We start from the raw sequence: 19706 nt of genomic DNA on the forward strand, positions 1-19706 counted from the left end.
AGTGAATTTGTTGAATGCCTATTAGATGGCTATTTAGAGCAGTTTGTCATTGACCCTACTAGGGTATTGGATTGGGTGTTGCATAATGTAACACAATTAGGCAGTTTAAGGTAAAGAAACCCTTAGGTTGCAGTGACCACATTATGATTGGGTTCAACTTGAAAATTGATGGGGAGAAAGTAAAGTCTGATGTAGCAGTATTCCAGTGGAGTAAAGGAAAGTACAGTGGTATGAGAGAGGAGTTGGCCAAAGTAAATTGGAAGGAGATGCAGGCAGGGATGACAGCAGAGCAGCACGAGCATGAGTTTCTGGGGAAAATGAGGATGATGCAGGATAGATGTGTTCTAGACAAAGAAATACTCAAATGGCAAAATTGTGGCTGACGAAAGTCAAAACTAATGTAAAAGCAAATGAGAGGGCATACAACAAAAATTAGCAGATAGAGCTTTTAAAAACCTACAGGAAACAACTACAAGAGAAAAGTTGAAATATGAAGGCAAGTTAGCAAACAGTATCAAGGCGGATAGAAAAAGCTTTTCCCAAACATATAAAAGGATGAGAATGGATATAGGATTGCTGGAAAATGAGGCCAGAGAAATAACAACAGGGGACAAGGAAATGGCTGATGAACTAAATGACTATTTTGCACGAGTCTTCATTCAGTACAGTATGCCAGCTGTTGAAGGGTAGGAGGGAAGAGTAGTGAGTCCAGTTACTACTATAATGGAGAAATGCTCAAAAAGCTTGAAGACCTAAGAGTATGTGTATCACCCAGGCCAGATGAACTGCAAAATAGTGTTCTGTAAGATGTAGCGGTAGAAAGTGGAAGCATTAGTTAACAATCTTTCAAGAATCATTGGACTCTGGGTTGGTTCAGGACTGGAAAATCACAAACGTTACTCCTCTCTTTATAAGAAAGGAAGGAAGCTACAGAAACAAATTAGGCACCAATTAAACTTCACCTCAGTGGTTGGGAAGATGTTAAGAGTTAATTGTTAAGGATGAGGTTACGGTATACTTGGTGACAGGACAACAAAACTTCAAAAATGTTTCCTTAAAGGAAAAATCTTCCCTGATGAAGCTATTGGAATTCTTTGGGTATACAAGCAGGATAAAGGGGAAGCAGTGGATGTTTTATTTGGATTTTCAGGCCTTTGACAAGGTGCCATACATGAGGCTGCTTACCAAGTTAACAGCCCATGGCATTACAGGAAAGTCACTATTTTGTCCATATTGTCACCTTCCCCAAATTGGGGAACAGCTTCCATCTGGGTACATTGCAGCCTTCTAAACTCACATCTAATTCTATAATTTCAAGTAATCCAATTTACTTTTTTTAAAATTAAAAGAAGCCAGTTCCACTGCAGGTCAACCATAATTATCAGGCATCTCTCTCTCTCCACTAACAAAAGCTCAATCTGTTGAGCATTTTTGTATATTTGTTTCTAAAAAAATATCCTAGTTACTATTCCAACATTTGCTTCAGGACAAACTGCCAGTTGTAGTTTTGATATAAGATCAAACAGCATCCATGAAAGGAAAAAGCAAATGCTTAATTTTGAAGACATTTCATCAGAAGTTTTGATCAGAAAAGCTAATTCCATTTGATTCCACAGATGCTTCCCAACTTGCTGCCTTTGTTTCATTCACACAATAAAGTTCTCCAGCTAAATGCAGATCTATAAAGGGCAGCCACCGCTTTACAAAGTTATTATTTGCTTCTGTTAACAGCATTCATTTCACTCTTTCTGCATCCAATTGAATCTCTATTCACAGTAATGTTAATTCTGTTGATATAAATTTTGCTAATGTAGTTAAGAGCAACGTTATACCCAGCTATTCAAATGCAAATATCTGGGTTTGTGCCTCATCCTTTAGTCATATCTTGACTATATTAGCAAGGAAGGCAAATGATGTTAAGCATTCATTGACAGGACGAGAATGGAAGCAATGTTGAGGTTTTATGCAGCTTTGGAGAGGGTTTAGAAGGTTAATGAGAATGATCTCAGGAATGAAAGGGTTAACATATTAGGAGGGTTTGTTGGTTCCAGGAATCTCATTAAATAGTCCAGGGCACAGCCTCAAGAGTACAAGGACATCCCTTTAGAACAGAGATGAGGAAGAATTTCTTTCACCAAGGGGGGAGGGGTTTGAGATTGCACAATCATTGCCACAGCCAGCTGAGGATGACAAGTTTACTTAACTTGGGTTTACTTAAAGCATAAGCTGATGGGTGTCAAAGGTTACAGGGACAGGCAGAAGAGGGGAATAATAAACGAACCACGATAGCATAGCAGGGTAGACTCAATGGGTCAAATGGCATAATCCTGCTTCTCTGTTTTATGATATTAATCAAAGATCCTAGGAATAGATACTGCTAGTAATGTAATCCTGTGCAGCACCTGCAATGTCATTTCTCCTTGGAAAGAACAGCAGGAAAGGAGCATTAGTATCAAGCGTGCAAAGGGGAAATGGCAGAGGAAGGTTCCACATCAATCCAGACTAGTCAGGAGGATGCTAGAATGGGATTAAAATGGTTTTAGTATCAGAGTTATTTAATTCACACAGACTAGAATATAACCCTGGATAAGTGCATCGTCACAAATTTAAAAAAAACAGCAACAAGGCAATCCTCAGCTATTAGAATTTAATTTAACAGCTTTCACAGCCATTCTTTTTATAGATTATCCAGTATAAAGTTTCATTCTCCACTCTGTGCTACAACTGTCCCCTTGTCGCTCACATAGATACCATCCAAGAATTTACGAATATCCTTCTTCTTCACTGTTGTTGCTTGCTGAATGAGAGCAGCTAAGAATAAAAACAAATAATTACACCAGAGCAAAACAAATTGACGTCTAACTAATTTTTAACCATACCCAACTTTAGAGGTATCTAATTGTAATGAACAGCTGTATTCTATATTGTCACATTTATACGGTTAGATGAGTTTAAATTGACATTCAATATTTCCAATTAATCATTTCCCACCAATTTATTCCCCGTTTCACTAGCTTTAAAGTGCACTATGGCAAACTGAAAGATCACAAAATTCATCAAAACACTTTTTGCTGCAACTAATACTTGCAAGCAAATGATTGTAAAGTTCACTTTGAGGATACAACATTGTTATCACAAAGCTGTAGCAATGTCGTTACTGACAACAATTCTGTGCCATCACGCCTTTTGGCAATGAGAGCCTTAAATATTGAGCAATGAGTCAAGATTCTTTATTCAGAGAGTCTCGAGTCTGTGGAATTTACAAGCACTGAAGTATTTAGGCCATGTCACTGATTGTATTTGAGATGACAGTTTTCAAAAAGCCAACTATATCAAAGGCTATGGGAATGGGGGGAAAATCTAGTAGGAGACTGACAATGACACTGAATGGCAGAGCAAGGTCAAAGAATGAATGACCTACTCTTGCTTTTTTTATTTACCCATTAAAATATTTATAAGAAGAAACAAATGGAATTTTTAAAGAATCAATTTTCCCTGTGGACATTCTCCATACTGGCTCAGCATAAAGAGCAGCAAGAATCCATAGAACTTATCTAGAGCCTTGAACATTCAAAATAAAGCAGAAAATACTAATAAATTTAACCATAATTGATAGGCATTTTAGTAAGTTACAATTTTCAAAATTTAGCCATTACCCTTAAAAATATCACATTAGTACCCGTGCTGCTTGAGTACTGTTAATGATAGTGCACACTGTCCTTTGAGATGACCAGAAATCATCCAGCACTTCTGCTACTATCCACTCTTGCATCTTTTCTTTTTATAAACAGTTTCAGAAGGTTTGTTATTTCTCAATGACTTCTAGAACAAAATTTCAGCAAAATGTGGACACAGAGGCTCTAGATTAGAGGTTCCCAACCCGAAGTCCACAGAACACTTCCTTAATGGCATTGGCCCATGGCACGAAGGTCAGGAAGCCCTGCTGTAGATGTTTCACACAAACCCTATGTGTGCCTGCTCCAACGGAGAAGACACAAGACACTTTCTAACCTTTAATCCATTATGTCTAAGCTGAAGTCTCAACCACTGCACCCTTCTCAGAGACGTAAATACCATCCAAGAACTTTCGAATATCCTTGTTTTTGACTGTTGTTGCCTGTTGGATCAGGGCAGCTAGAAAAATAACAATTCGTGCAGAAAAATTAACAAAAAGAGGAATCATGCATTTAGGAGCCAAAAGGGAAATTGAAGGAAGAATACCAAATCATATTGCAGCAGCTCATAACCCTTAGGTTATCAACAATTATGTGTTTATACTGTAACCAGCAACTTAAGGGTTGAGCTAAGAAAAGCAGTTCTAAAATTAATTCAGCTGACAAAGCAAAATTAAAATCAATTTACAATTTTCACAATTTTGCAGATAATTGAACAGCAAAAAAAATGCACATAGTAAGTTTTGGCATATTACTTAAGCCATTCAAAATCAAGCATCATTCAGAGGGCTGGGGAAAAATGAAGACTGAATCAATCCTATTCACTGCCATTTGCATCAACATGTATTCTATTAAGAAAACACAATGGAATTTGCTGTCTAATGCAAATGGCAGGGAAAGCAATTCATACAAATAGTATGGTGTATTAAAAGCAAAGCCAGGTGCTGATATTCTTAGTGCAGTGTTTAGGGCCCAAGAGGAGGAGGAGGAAAAGGATCAAGTAAGTTTCTCTGGGTATTGCAAAATGTTTAGATTCATTCAACTCAAATCAACCTTGCACAAATTGGGAAAATATAACAATGAAAGAATATAGCAAATCCCCAGAGAATAATTTAAACTAACATAATTAAGTGGGGGGGGGGGGGAATCACAAAATCTTTAAGAGGATGATTCATATTCAGATCAGTTTATAAGGACACCTGAAGTAGCAGAAAACTAAACAGGAGACTACTCAACCCACTACAAAACTTCACTAGTCATTAAAATGGTACAGGCAGTCAAAATCCAGGACATTTCAATGATGAAATTGTTGGTTCTGGAATTAGCTTCTCACAAACATTAACTGCATGTATACTGGGAGTGGAAGAGAAAACTATCACTCTTTAACCTATAAAGGTTCAGATCCATGGGTTTTCTGAAACATAGCAAGTTGTAATGCATCAAAATATGTAATCACATTATGTTAGTGGACAAAAGATAGCACTGAATTTTTAAAGACAATCAAATGATCAAGCAATCTATTGAGAAAACATCCAAAGCATAATGCTCATAATTCTAGACTGGGATAATAAACAGCGTCAGCCAGCAACAGAGAACTTCTATCATAAATATCACCCAATTCACTCATATACAGTTGGCCCTCCTTATCCACGAGGGATTGGTTCTGCGACCCCTCACAGATAGCAAAAAACGCGGATGCTCAAGTCCCTTATTCAACCTGTCTCAATGCAGTGGACCTTAGGACCCAGCGGAACACCAGACCTGGCAGTGGAGCTCTGAATCCAGTGTTCCTATTCGTGAAAATAATCACAATCATGATTGAAAAAAAAATGGAAATAATAACGCGATCAGAAAGAGGTGAAATGCCATTGGTCATTGGAAAAGCATTAGGCTACAGTCGGTCAACGATCTGAACAACTTTAAAGGATTAAGAGAAAGGCCCTGCCCTGATGAAAGCTACAATTATTACTAAGCAACGCAGTGGTTTAATTATTGGGTTTTGGGCTTTCGATTCTCCACATCAACCAGGCACGGATGGTGAGTGTGCTTGGAAGCAATCTGACACTGGATTGAACTCGGGAACTTCTGTTCCCCAGCCCGGCATTGAAACATGCATTCTTTAAGTGTTTTATATGCATAGTAAGGTAAAATATATACTATATACTAAGACAAACCTTTAACTAACTGACGCTAAATAATACCGGATGTACCTGTCCTGACTTACTTAGTAAGAGAACTTCCTATTTTTTTTCGATCCTGATCCACGATAACCCATGCACATCCCCCCCTATACTTTAAATCATCTCTAGATTATTTAAATAATACCTAATACAATGTAAATGCTATGTAAAATAGTTGTTATACTGCATTGTTTAGTGAATGAGAAAAAAAAAGTCTGTACATGCTCGAACAACAAGTGCTAGAAGAGCACTTCCGGGTTTTCGTGATTCGCGGTTGGTTGAATTCGCGCATGTGGAACTTGCGGATAAGGAGGGCCGACTGTACAAATTCTTAGTGCTACTGACTTCCTTCATCCGTGAAATATTAAACATATTGTACAGATCATGCAAGATGTAGTTTTAAAAAAGGTTGTACAAACTAGACTGATAATTTCAATTTTACTGAGAAGTCAGACACCCAAGGTGACTGTATCATACTAACCAGAGTTTGACACCAGCTCAATATCATTTCCTTCAAGAACAAGCTCATCTTTCTGGGCCTGGGAAACAATGCACGTAACACCTGATGCAAGAAAGAAAGGACAATTAATGCAATTGCAACAAATCTATATTCCCTCAAAAATATTTTAAGAAATTTTAAGTATTCTTGTACTCACCTGGCTTCATACGGACTCTACGAATATACTTCTCTCCCAAGAAGTTACGGATCTCTACCAGAGACCCTGTCTCTTGAACAACCACATTGATAGGGAAATGAGCATACACAGATCTCATCTTGTAACGGAAACCCTAATTTTGGAAAAATTGAACAAAAATTAGATACATTTCATAAATTTGAAACTTTCAATTAGACATGATAACCATACTGTATGAAACATTAACAGATTCAACATTCAAGCAACAATTACTCAGTATCAAATGTTCACCAAATGTTTGTAGAAGTTGTTGGGAGGGGGAAAAAAGCAGACAGAATTAGAAACATTAAGAATAATGTATCTAACAGATTTATCCATAAACATTTGCTGTGGTAAGTTATCATCATTAACTGTGGTTGAAAGCACAGAAGCGTTTGCATTGGTTTTAGCCAACCATATCAACAAGACTAATAGTAAAAGAAAAACCATCAGTGGTTAGGGTAGGAAGATTAACTGATGAATTTCAAATTAGACGAGAATTTTTAGTATCCAGGTAGTTGTACACAATGAAATCAAGCTCAGCAACGAAGAAGCTCACTCATTCTAATTACTTACCACTGTGACACCCTTGATCATGTTCTGGACGTGACTACAGATTGTCCGCACTGTTGCTAACTCCTTCCTGTTACCCCACCATTTGTCAACTCGAAGCTTAGAAATACAAACAACCACTTTAGTTACATAGATGTTACTGATTTGCAAAATGGTTATACAGCATTGCTTTAATGTGTATGACAGTACACTGACTATAAATATAATTAAGTTCAGTATGTTATGTTTTAGTAATGTTAAGTACACACTTTGGAGCAAATACCAAATAATAATTCTAATTTATATTCTAATACATCTAATTTATATTAGTTATAAGCTTCACTTAAGATAAAATTCAATTTCACAAATATATTTATCCACAGTAGTGCTTTACTGAGATCACCTTGAATCCTTAAACAGAAACAAAGCTGAAGAAAATCTGCTAGTATAAACCAGCCATGCCAGACCAGTTCTGCTTTTATCAGTTACACAAATGACTATTGAACTGAAAGTGCAAATTGTGGTGTATCCACTTTGAAGACAAAAAGGGAAATCCTGGTCAATTTTCCTTCTCCAAATCAAGTTCAAAGTAAATTTACTACGTTAGGTATGTTACCATATACCACCTCAAGTAACAAGAACATGAGTTGCAAAGAGTCCTTGAAAATGAATCTGCAGGTTGCAGAATGAGTTCAGAGTTGTGGTGAATGAAGCTATTCACACTTATTCTGGAGCCTGATAGTTGAGTAATAAATGTTCCTGAACCCAAGATTTGGGTCACAAGGCTTCTATCCAACCTGCCCATCGGTGGATAGAGAGAAGAGGGCATGACCTGGGTGGTGGGGGTCTATGATGAACAGATGCAGTTCCACGTTACTGCTCCATGAAAATGTACTGAATGGATGGGAGGGCTTCAATCTACGATGGACTGAGCTGTATCCATTACTTTCAGTAACTTTTCCATTCTTGGGGATCGGTGTTTCCACGGCAGGCAGCAATGCAACCAATTAGAACACTTACCACTGCGCATCAATAGATGTTTGCCAAAGTTTTTGGTGACGTGAACTATCAATGCAGAAGAGGCAGTGCCATGCCTTCTTTATGCTGACACTTCTGTGCTGGTTCAAGAACTGATTCCTTGATATGCTAACACTAAGGAATTTAAAGCTACTGACCTTCTCCACCTCTGTTCCAATAATGAGCACTGAATTGAATTATTACGTACATTCTTCATATACATAAGGAAAAATTTTTACATTACATCTCCATTCCATGTGCAATTATAATAATTTATAATAAATATTATGAACAGGATAGTCAATATAACATAGAAGTACAGTTGCGTCAGCATGAATTAATCAGTCTGATGGCATGGTGGAAGAAGCTGTCCCAGAGCCTGTTGGTCCTGGCTTTTATGCTGGGGTACTGTTTCCCGGATGGTAGCAGCTGGAAGAGTTTGTGGTTGGGGTGACTCGGGTCTCCAATGATGCTTTGGGCCCTTTTTACACACCTATCTCTGTAAATGTCCCAAATAGTAGGAAGTTCACAACTACAGATGCACTGGGCTGTCCGCACCACTCTCTGCAGACCTGTGATTAAGGGAGGTACAGTTCCCATACTAGGCAGTGATGCAGGCAGTCAGGATGCTCTCAATTACGCCCCTTTAGAAAGTTCTTAGAATTTGGGGGGCAGTCTGAGGTGAGAGGCGCTGTTGTGCCCTTTTCACCACACAGCCGGTATGTACAGACTAGACGAGATCCTAGGTGAAGTTTGCACCGAGGGACTTAAAGTTGTTCACCCTTTCAACCCCAGATCCATTGATGTTTATAGGGGTTAACCTGTCTCCATTCCTCTAGCAGACCTTTGTTTTTGCAGCGTTGAGTAAGTGGTTGTACTCTTGACACCACTGTGTCAGGGTGATGACTTCTCTGAAGGCTGACTCTTTATCAGCAAATTGGAGCTATAGGTGGCGACAGTCATGGGTACACAGAGAGTAAAGGAGGGGGTTTAATATACAGCCCTAAGGTGCACCTGTGCTGAGGGTGAGAGGTGAGGCACTGGCTCATAGATATTCAGTGTTTATCTCCTGTTGTCGATAATAAGCTCTTTGGTTTTGCTGACATTGAAAGGTTGTTACTGTGGCACCGCTCAGCCAAATTTTCCATCTCCCTCATCACCACATTTGATTCGGCCAACAGCAGTGTCATCAGCAAACTTAAATACGGCATTGGAGCTGTGTTTAGCCGCACGATCACAATTGAGTAGAGCAGGGGACTAAGAACACAGTACCTGTGCGAGTTAAGAATGTGGAGATGCTGCCAATCTGAATTGGCTGGGTTCTGCCAGTGAGGAAATTGAAGATCCAACTGCACAGGGAGATACCGAGGTCCAGGTCACGGTGATATAGATGAGGGTTGAATGCTGAGCTGTAGTCAATAAAGAGCACCCTGGGATATACATCTTCATTATCCAGGTGTTCCATAGCTGAGTGAAGAGCCCACAAAATGGCATCTGCTGTTGACTTGCTATGATGGCAGGAGAACAAGAACAGACCCAGCTCACTCCTCAGGCAGATGTGGACACAAAACCAGGAAGCTTCTCCACATCTCAATGCAACCTTCAATTCTTACACATACATCCATCTATACTCTTCCTCCCTACCTTAAACATCGCATTCATGCACTTTGGTTTCCCGATTACATACTATTTCCATCCGTTCACCAGCATTCTTCCGAATTTAATTTGTATTATGTTTAAAAGGAAAACAAATGAACTCTATATAAAGATAATTCTTCAAAGTTCCATTACATAAAAAGTGTCACCGACTACAGCCAAGTTTCCCCCACCCTGGGGTAAAATAGATTAACCAATCAATGCCACTCAATTTAAACTTCTACACAGAATACAAGCCCAATAGCCATTTGAAGTTGCCTGAAGAATTGAGTACCAAGATCAGCACTGAATGTCATTGAAAGTTGGTTACATAGAAACATAGAAAACCTACAGCACAATACAGGCCCTTTGGCCCACAAAGTTGTGCTGAATATGTCACTATCTCAGAAATTACTAGGCTTACCTATCGCCCTGTATTTTTCTAACCTCCATGTACCTATCCAAAAGTCTCTTAGAAGACACTATCATATCCACCTCCATCACTGTTACCAGCAGCCCATTCCAGCACTCACCACCTGAGTAAAAAAGACTTACACCTGATGTCTCCTCTGTACCTACTCCTCAGCACCTTAAACTTGTGTCCTCTTGTGACAACCATTTCAGCCCCAGGAAAAAGCCTCCGGCTATCCACATGATCAATGCCTCTCATCACCTTATACACCTCTATCAGGTCACCTCTCACCCTCCTTCGCTCCAAGGAGAAAAGGCCAAGTGCACTCAACTTATTTTCAAAAGGCATGCTCCCCAATCCAGGCAACATCCTTGTAAATCTTGTAAATGCATTTCAAACCATAAACTGCCTGCTCAAATCAAGATAATCATGCTCCAAATTAAAAAAAAATACTACTCCAGTCTTGCAAATTAGTGGAGGGCTGTTACAATTGAAAATGCCTTTCCATTCAAGAAGGGAGGAAGGCAGAAGGGAAATTATAGGCCAGTTAGCCTGACCTCAGTGGTTGGGAAGATTTTGGAGTTGATTGTTAAGGATGAAGTTTCAGGGTTCTTGGAGGCACATGATAACACAGGCCACAGTCAGCATAATTTCCTTAATCGGAAATCTTGCCTGAAAAGTCTGTTGGAACTATGAGGAAATAGCAAGCAGGTTAGACTAAGTTAATGGATGTTGTGTACTTGGATTTTTAGAAGGCCTACGACAAGGTGTCAAACAAGAGGCCGCTTAACAACAACCCATGGTATTACAAGAAAGTTAACAATATAGATAGAGCATTGACTAACTTTAAGGAAGCAAAGAATGGGAATAGAGAGCCTTTTCTGATTGGCTGCTGGTGACTGGTGGTGTTCGGCAGGGGTCAGTGTTGGGACCTCTTCATTTTACAGTGTATGTCAATGATCTGAATGATAAAATTGATGACTCTGCAGCCAATACGAAGATAAGTGGAGTGACAGGTAGTGTTGAGGAAGTAGGGAGGCTGCAAAAGGACTTAAGACAGATTAAGAGAATCACCAAAGTGGCAGATGGAATACAGTGTCAGGAAGTGTATGGTCATGAAGGAATAGAAGTACTGAAAACTTTCTAAATGGGGAGAAAATTAAAAAATACAAGGTGCAAAAGGACTTGGGAATCTTTGTGCAGGATTCCCTAAAGGTTAACTTGCAGGTAAGTCTATGGTGAGGAAGGCAAATAGAATGCTAGTACTGATTTTGAGAGGACTAGAAAAACAAAGATATAATGTTGAGGCTTTATAAAACACTGGTGAAGCCTCACTTGGAGCCCTCATCTAAGAGAGGATGTGCAGACATTGGACAGGCTTCAAAGTTAGTTCACAAAAATGATTCTGGGAATGAAAGGCTTATCATTATGATGAAGGATCTCATTGAAGCCTACTGAATGTTGGTGTAAAAAGTGGAGAGGATGCTTCCTATAGTGGAGGAGTCCAGGACCAGAGGGCACAACTTCAGAATAGAGGGACATCTATTTCAAACAAGATGAGGAGGAATGTCTTTAGCCAGAGAGTGGTGAATCTGTGGCCTTTGTTGCCAGGCAGCTGTGGAGGCCAAGTCATCAGCTGTATTTGAGGAGGAGATTAATAGGTTCTTGACTCATCAGGGCATGAATGATTACAGGAGAACGTAGGAGAATGGGGCTGAGAGGGAACTGGATCAGCCATGATGAAATGGTGGAGCAGACTTGATGGGCTGAATGGCCTAGTTCTGCTCCTGTACCTTATGGTCTAGTTGATATATTCAACACTTCCATTAAGTAATTCAATGGAAAGGCAAACTTCTTACCTTTTTCTTCTTGGTACCAAGAAGACTGAGTTCCAAGTTGATGTGATTAAATTCTCTTCGTAATTTTCCTCGGGGCCCCTTTACAACAACAGTACGGCCTTTCAACGACACCTCAACTATAAACAAGATAATACCAGTTACTTGCAAACAGTTGGTGATGTGATGATACAAACTTCAAAATTTTAAATGAAAGTAACCATACCATTGTCAGGGATATCAACAATCTGGTTGCTGAGAATGGTCTTCATTCTGGAAAAAAAAGATTAAAGCTTGATTTGAGGTATTATGAATAGGAATAAAGAAAACTCAAAGTCAATGTAGCAGGCATGTGGAAAAATATATGCATTTCAGTCTTATAGTCTGAATGTACCATCTGGGAGTTAATGAAGTCAAAGATAAACAGATAAAAACATGATTCATAAATATCTTAGCAACTGGAGAACGAATAGCTCACTTATGGGATAGTATAGGTCCTCAGTGGTGTAACCATCCTTTGATATCACTGAATTAGATTTTGACCTAAAAAATAGGTCTAATATTTCTGGAAACATCCAAGAACCTGGTGCAGAAATTTCAATCCGATCTTAATGAATGGCAGAAGGGCTTGGTGAAGCCAAATGGCCTGCACCAGCTTTTGATACAGGGTGCTACATTATTCAGAACTACGAAAACTTAAATCTAATGTTAGGATCAAGACTTCTGTTGAATTTAATCCTTCAAGACATTTCAGGGCTGGTAGTTAGTTATATTAAACTGTTTCGTCAAAATAGCGCCACAGGATCTTTTGTATCTACCCAAAAGGTCAGACTGAATTTCTGATCAGAGACAAGACACTGGTACTCATTACTTGGAACACCAACCCAAATTCTGCAGAGAAACATTGCACTAAAACTCTATCCAACCTCAGAGCTACAACAGCCCTAATGAAAAAGCAACTGCTTGCCCTCAGGTTACTTCCAAGATACCTGTCAATTTGTTACCTAGTACCATGCAACTCAAAAACAAGATTAGCTACCACAGTCTTTTACAAACAGCAGTTGATTAAAATATATCAACCAGTGGCCCAGTGTGATCTTGGCAAGGTATTTCAAAACGATAAAGTTTCATAAGTCCATCATTTTAGGCTCAATTACATCCACATCACTTCCACTTAAAAGCAGATCAAGTGGCTCCACTGGGACTTTTGAAAGGCTCACACGGCAGAGGTGGAAGACAAACTTTGACCAAGTATGGGTACAGAGCAGGGCGTCTAGACCACTTTGCACCTTCGCCTTTCCAGCCGGCTGAGGCAGCTGCCGGGGTAGCCTACGGACGGACACTGGCAGAGCTTAGGCCTCTGCGGTCACCCACTAATCCGGCAGGCAGGGCTGGGACGCGATACTCTGCCGCTGCCCCACAAAACGCACAGAATGGACCTCCACCAGAGGAAGCGACCGCGGCAATACCCGCCTGCCCCGCAGCGGAAGACCACCCGCGCCCCATTGGTGCCGGTTTCGGGCCAGCAGAGCGCAGGACACGACCGATGGAGGCAGATTCCACCCACCCAAACGAACTGCTAACTCCCTCACCTCGCTGAAGATGGAGGAAAGGAAATTACGTCCCCTTCCGCCCGCAGTTGTAGGTCTACGTCCTGCGTCACGGCGACGTCACCTCGCAGCGCGGGGTCCCAGTCGCCGAGCGGAAGACGTCCCTGATGAAGTGCTGCAGACGCGGCAAAGAGAAAAAGTTTGCTGCTTTCCTCAGACTTATCCCATTTAATGACTTTCGCAGCATTTCCATCGATTCCGCTTTTGCTTATCTATTAAGACTCAACGTCAATAAGACCAAGGAATTGTTCGACAGCTTCAGGACCTGACAACGTATCGAAGGGTCGGCGGTGGCAAAGGCGAGAGCAGCTTCAAGTTCTCGGGCGCCAGTTAAGAAGGTGGTTGGTTTGCCGGAGCCTCTACTTTTACGGAGTGTGAGGAGATTTGGTATGTCACCAAAGACGGGCATACTGGTGGAGAGCATCGTCATCTTTTGCCTGATCGTCTGGCATGAAAGGGCCAATGCACAAGATGGGAAAAAACTGCAGAGAGTTGTAAACTCATCACGGGCACCCGCCTCCGCAGCACTGAGGACACCTTCAGAAGGAGATGCCTCAAAAAGGCGCCATCCATCATTAGGACCACCACCACCCCTGACATGCCTTCTTCTCACTACTCCCAGCAGGGAGGAGGTACAGGAGCCTGAAGATACACACTCAATACTTATAGGAACAGGTTCTTGCCGCTCAACCATCGGATTTCTGAATGGGCAATGAACGCTACCTCACTAAGTGCTCTCTTTAGCGCTATTTTATTTGTATTGTGCTGCAATGCTGGCACAAAGCAACAAATTTCATTCACAACGTATGTCAGATATAATAAAACTGATTCTGAATCTATTACTATCCAGGAACTGTGAGCGTTCGTTCTAAAATATGTTTCACCAACTCTGCCTCTGAGTACATTTTTCTTCCATCCTGATCCTGTTTGTCGTCACTGAAACTATCCTCTCACACACTTCCCCTAATTCAGGAGGCAGGTGCAGGAATTCGGTTTCTTCAGGTTTTGGAGGGTCACAGATTCCGGGAATGACTCTGAAAAGGCACACGTGCAGCCTTGTCTGGATTTTATTTTGTAGATAGGTGACATGGTAGCGCAGTAGTTAGCGTAACGCTATTACAGCAGCAGCAACTTAGGTTCAATTCCACCACTGTCTAAGGAATTTGCATGCGTCTTCTCCCATGAACCTGTGCCTTTCCTCCCACATTCCAAAGACAGAGAGCTTAATTGGCCAGATTGGTGATGGATGGTGCGGGCTCATTGGTTCAGAAGGGCCCTTTCCTGTGTTGTATTTCTAAATAAAAAAAGACACAGCAGAATGGCTACCACATTAAAGTGCAGCAAACCAAACCAAGCTCTGCACAGAGGATCCAACAGTAAATCTTCACTAGCAGAAACAGAAATTACTGGGATCCAACAAAAATGTTGCGTCTTCTGAACAGGCGAATGTAAAAATTCCTATGAGCATTTTGCTAAAGTTCTTCAAGAATAATTTTCAACTGCCTTCATAAAAGACCAGGATGATGCCAATGTTGTAATAAGGACACCCAGGATGACACATATTCAGAAAAGGAAGAAATATTAAAGGGGTTATCTATTTATCCAACTCCCACATCTTGGCAAAATGCAACCTGGGCTTTTAAAAGAAGCACAAAAGAAAATTGTGACGTATCTGGCTGCAGTTTTTTCAGTCCTTTCTAGGTAAAGGACTCCTGACACTGTACCATTGTTTAAAAAAATAACAAAGGGATATGTCAAATAATTATGAATCAGTTAGGTAATAGTGGAGAGTGATTTGCTGGAATCCACTCAAAATGACAGTGAAAATATTTATTTAGGGGCACAGATTAATCCAGAACAGCCAGTGTGGATTTGTTAGGGAACATTGTTGATTAGTTTTTCTGAGGAAGTTACAAGAATAGTTCATGAGCTTCTAACTTCACCCCCCCCCCCCAACCTGGTCTCACCTATTACCTGCCCACGCCTTCTCCTCCCCCAACCTTCTTCTGGCTTTTGCCCCTTCTCTCCAGTCCTGATGAAAGGTCTCGGCGTGAGACTCTTTATTTCCCTCCAGAGATACTGCCTGGGTGCCGAATTCCTCCAGCATTTTGTCTGCGTTGCTCAAGAATTCTGTCCGGCATCTGCAGAGTCACTTGTGTTTATCAGAGTGGTGAGCTTGAGGAAGTCTACGTGGATTTTCACAAGAATTCCGTCAAGATCTCACTTGAGCGGCAAGTCAGAAAAGTAAATGTCCAAGTTAGGTTTCAGAATTAGGTTTATTAGCATTTGATGTGAGCTTGGCTGTTTCATGGCAGCAGTGTGGGCCGGAGTCATAAAATTACAATAAACTGTGAAATAAATAAACAGTCCAACACAAAGGAATAGTGTGTGTGGGTACATGGACCCTTCAGAAATCTGAGGCTGGAAGGGAAGAACGGTTGAGTGGGGATCTTCATGCCCTGTACCTCTGCTCTGATGCTAGTAATGAGAAGAGATCCTGGCCCACATGGTGAGGGTTCTTAATGGTGGATGCTGTCTTCTCGAGGTACCACACGTCCTTGATGGCCTGTGCCCATATGGACTTGCTAAGTCTATAACCCTTTGCAGTCTCTTGTGATCCTGTGCACTGGGGCCTTCATACCAGGCTGTGATGCAGCCTGTCAGAATGCTCTCCACTGTACTAATATGTAAGAGCCTTTGGTGACATGATAAATCTCCTCAAACTCCTAATGAAATACAGCCACTACTGTGCCTTCTTTGTGATTTTGTTGGGTCCAGGACAAATCCTGAGAGACACCCATCTTTCCAGTGGTGACCCTTTGATGAGGACTGATTTATGACCTCCCCACTTCACCTTCCTGAAGACTACAATCAATTCCTTGGTTATGAAATTGAGTGCAAGATTGTTATTGCAACACCATTCACTCAGTCAGTCAGTCAGACAAAAGAGATGGTTGTTGACTTCAGGAGAGCACGGAGCGACCACTCCCCGCTGAACATCGATGACTCCTTGGTAGAGATCATTAAGAGCACCAAATTCTTGGTGTTCACCTGGCGGAGGATCTCACCTGGTCCCTCAACACTAGCTCCATAGCTAAGAAAGCCCAGCAGCATCTCTACTTTCTGTTAAGGCTGAGAAAAGTCCATCTCCCACCCCCCATCCTCATCACATTCTATAGGGGTTGTATTGAGAGCATCCTGAGTAGCTGCATCACTGCCTGGTTCGGGAATTGCACCGTCTTGGATCGCAAGACCCTGCAGCGGATAGTGAGGTCAGCTGAGAAGATCTTCGGGGTCTCTCTTCCCGCCATAACGGACATTTACACTACACACTGCATCCACAAAGCAAACAGCATTGTGAAGGACTGCACACACCCCTCATACAAACTCTTCTCCCTCCTGCCATCTGGGAAAAGTCACTGAAGCATTCGGGCTCTCATGACCAGACTATGCAACAGTTTCTTCCCCCAAGCCATCAGACTCCTCAATACCCATTATATTGTAATTTGTCCTCTACTGTGCGTATTGTCTTGTTTATTAACTATTGTACTGCCCTGTACTGTTTTGTGCACTTCAAGTAGTCCTGTGTAGGTCTGTAGTCTAGTGTAGTTTTGTGTTGTTTCATGTAGCATCAGGGTCCTGGAAGAACGTTGTCTTGTTTTTACTGTGTACTGTACCAGCAGTTTATGGTCAAAATGACAATAAAAAGCAACTTGACTTGACTTGATTACTGTTTCATGGAGCTCTGGTTTCCCTCCTTTGAAGTCTACAATCAGTTCCTTGGTCTTATTGATATTGAGTGAGAAGTTGTTGTTAATTTACCACTCAGCCAAGTTTTCAATCTCCCTCCTGTATGCTGATTCATCACCCCCTCTGATACAGCCCACAACAGTGGTGTCGTCAGCAAACTTGTATATATCGTTGGAACTGTCCTTAGCCCACAGTCTAAAGTGTAAAGTGAGTAGAGCAGAGTAAGCACACAGTCTTGTGGTGCACCTGTGCTGATGGAGATTGTGGAGGAGATGTCACAGAGTATGTACAGAAACAGGCTGCTTGGCCCACTAAATCTACACCAACCATCAAGCCACAATTTGCACTAATCCTACTCTGTTGCCTCCATATTCTCTTCAACTCTTCCTAGGTTCAATCACTCAACCACACTAGGGGTATTTATTGATTGAGATGCAGAATGGAGTAGGCCTTTCCTTTGTGTGTCAGCTATGGCTATAAACAACACTGGGGTCCCACAGGGGACTGTATTGGCTCTCTTCCTGTTTACCCTGCGTACCTCAGACTTTAGATACAATACTGAGTCATATCATCTACAGAAATTCTCTATATACTGTAACTCTAAATAGTTGAGAGTATAAAGGGAGGACGGGAGGTTGAATTCAGGGCCCTGGTGGAGGACTTTGTCAAATGGTGCAAGCTGAATCATCTACAGCTCAACATCAGTAAGACAAAGGGAATGGTGATGGACTTTAGAAAGATTAAGCCTGCACTGCTCCCTGTTAATACTGATGGGGAGGACCTACAAGTACCTGGGATGCACCTGGATGACAAACTTGAATGGAGCACCAACACAGGGGCTGTGTACAAGAAGGACCAGAGTTGCTTCTTCTTCCTGAGGAGACTGAGGTCCTTTGGAATATGCAGGCCTCTCCTTCACATGTTCTACCAGTCTGTTGTTGCCAGGACAATCTCCTATGTGGTGGTGTGCTGGGGCAATGGCATCAGCACGGGTAATGTCAACAGGTTTAATAAACTGATTAGAATAAACTGTTACAGGAGTCAAACTGGACGCACTGAAGGCTGTGATAGAACAAAAATCCTGGCATTTCTGGACAATGTTTCTCACCCTCTGCATGTCACCTTGGCTGAACAGAGGAACACTTTTAGTAATGGACTAAGACAACTGAGCTGCTCCAAAGAGTGCTAGATGAGGTCATTCTTACTCTCAGCCATTAGGCTCTATAATGAGTCAACCTATAGCCGGGGAAGGGATGACCCCCTCCTGTTAGACTGTTTGCGGTAATATATTTTTATTCTTATTTTATAATATTCATATTTGTGCACTTGTAATGCCACTGTGACGCTGTAATTTCCTTTGGGTTCAATGAAGTATCTATCTGTCTATTTGTCCATACTAACTATGGTCTCCTGATAAGGAAGTTGAGAATACAGTTACAGAGGAAGGTACAATTATTCAGAGTTAAAGTCTTGTTAGTTAGTACTGAGTGGGTGATAGTGTTGAATGCTCAGCTGTAATTGACAGCAGCTTGATGTATGTTTTCCTGTTGTCTCAGACCTCTAAGCAGAGTGGAGAGAGCCAGGGAATCAGAATTAGTTTTAATATCAGTCACATATTGTGAGATTTGTTGTTTTGTGGCAGCAGTACAGTGCAAAACTTAATAACAAACTGTATGTAAAGAGGGTTTCTTCTTTTTCATTGTTACTGTGTATATAAACAAAATGGCTTCTTTGTTTTGTTAAAAGTAGGAATGATTCTCTGTTGCGAGAGAGTGCTGGAAGCTTGTTTGGGTTAAAATTTACTGATAATGAGAGTTGTATTCCTTTGTAAACCAATTGGGATTAATGTTGTGTTACGTATTCCGGCAACAATAAATATATGAGTTCGGCAAGGGTTTCTTATAACAAACAACACGTTTATTAAACACAGAAAACAAACCCCCCAAAAGTAAACAAACACTACTGTAACCGGAAACAGCTGCTGAGCGGCAGCCCAAACAGTTCTTAAAGTGATATTCCAAAAACAGTTCTTTAAAAGTGATATTCCAAAAACTGTTCTTAAAAGTGGTATTGCCAAAAGTTCGATATGCTCACAGTCCATTTAAAAGGAGAGACTTTATAGGACGATTTAGGTTCTCTTTCACGTCGCTTGCTTCGATCCCCGACATCGAACTTCCCACGAAGAATTCACAAAACAGAACGGCTTAAAGGCACTGACCTTTCCTTCTCCACTACCTTCAATCCTTTCTAGTTAAACCTAGGGATTAACACGAAGATAGTCAATGAAATCCTTCCAAATAAGGATCAAACAAAGGTCGCCCCATTTCACCGTAGAAAGTGATTCTCCTCGATCTTCACTCTCCACTA

General features: G+C 41.1%; 1 protein-coding gene across 3 annotated transcripts; it reads right to left on the bottom strand.

The window, feature by feature from the left end:
* Positions 1–2632: 2632 nt before the first annotated feature.
* On the bottom strand, positions 2633–13664 carry rpl9 (ribosomal protein L9). 3 transcript variants are annotated; one of them, XM_059989050.1, is made up of 8 exons: positions 13572–13664; positions 12206–12252; positions 12004–12119; positions 7105–7200; positions 6511–6643; positions 6336–6416; positions 4012–4134; positions 2633–2811 (listed from the first exon to the last, which is right to left on the bottom strand). In XM_059989050.1, exons 2-7 carry the CDS (start codon positions 12249–12251, stop codon positions 4028–4030), a joined length of 579 nt encoding a protein of 192 aa, XP_059845033.1. In that variant the 5' UTR covers position 12252; positions 13572–13664; the 3' UTR covers positions 2633–2811; positions 4012–4027. The 3 variants fall into 3 exon arrangements, with proteins under 3 accessions (XP_059845033.1, XP_059845031.1, XP_059845032.1); XM_059989048.1 differs by lacking the exon at positions 4012–4134 and having other exon boundaries at positions 13572–13662; XM_059989049.1 differs by lacking the exons at positions 4012–4134; positions 13572–13664 and adding an exon at positions 13547–13570.
* Positions 13665–19706: the final 6042 nt, after the last annotated feature.

Source organism: Hypanus sabinus, chromosome 14 (genome assembly GCF_030144855.1).
Source record: "Hypanus sabinus isolate sHypSab1 chromosome 14, sHypSab1.hap1, whole genome shotgun sequence".
In the NCBI taxonomy this organism is placed as follows: Eukaryota; Metazoa; Chordata; class Chondrichthyes; order Myliobatiformes; family Dasyatidae; genus Hypanus; species Hypanus sabinus.

Bases quoted from the DNA above. Each gene is read 5' to 3' on its own strand.
- rpl9 (XM_059989048.1), bottom strand. From the start codon at position 12,251: ATGAAGACCATTCTCAGCAACCAGATTGTTGATATCCCTGACAATG. The intron at 6,417-6,510 runs GTGAGTACAAGA...TTCTTGCATCAG, and splicing joins TAGAGTCCGTATGAAGCCAG to GTGTTACGTGCATTGTTTCC. The intron at 2,812-6,335 runs GTTAGTATGATA...TTTTATTCTTAG, and splicing joins TGAGCTGGTGTCAAACTCTG to CTGCTCTCATTCAGCAAGCA.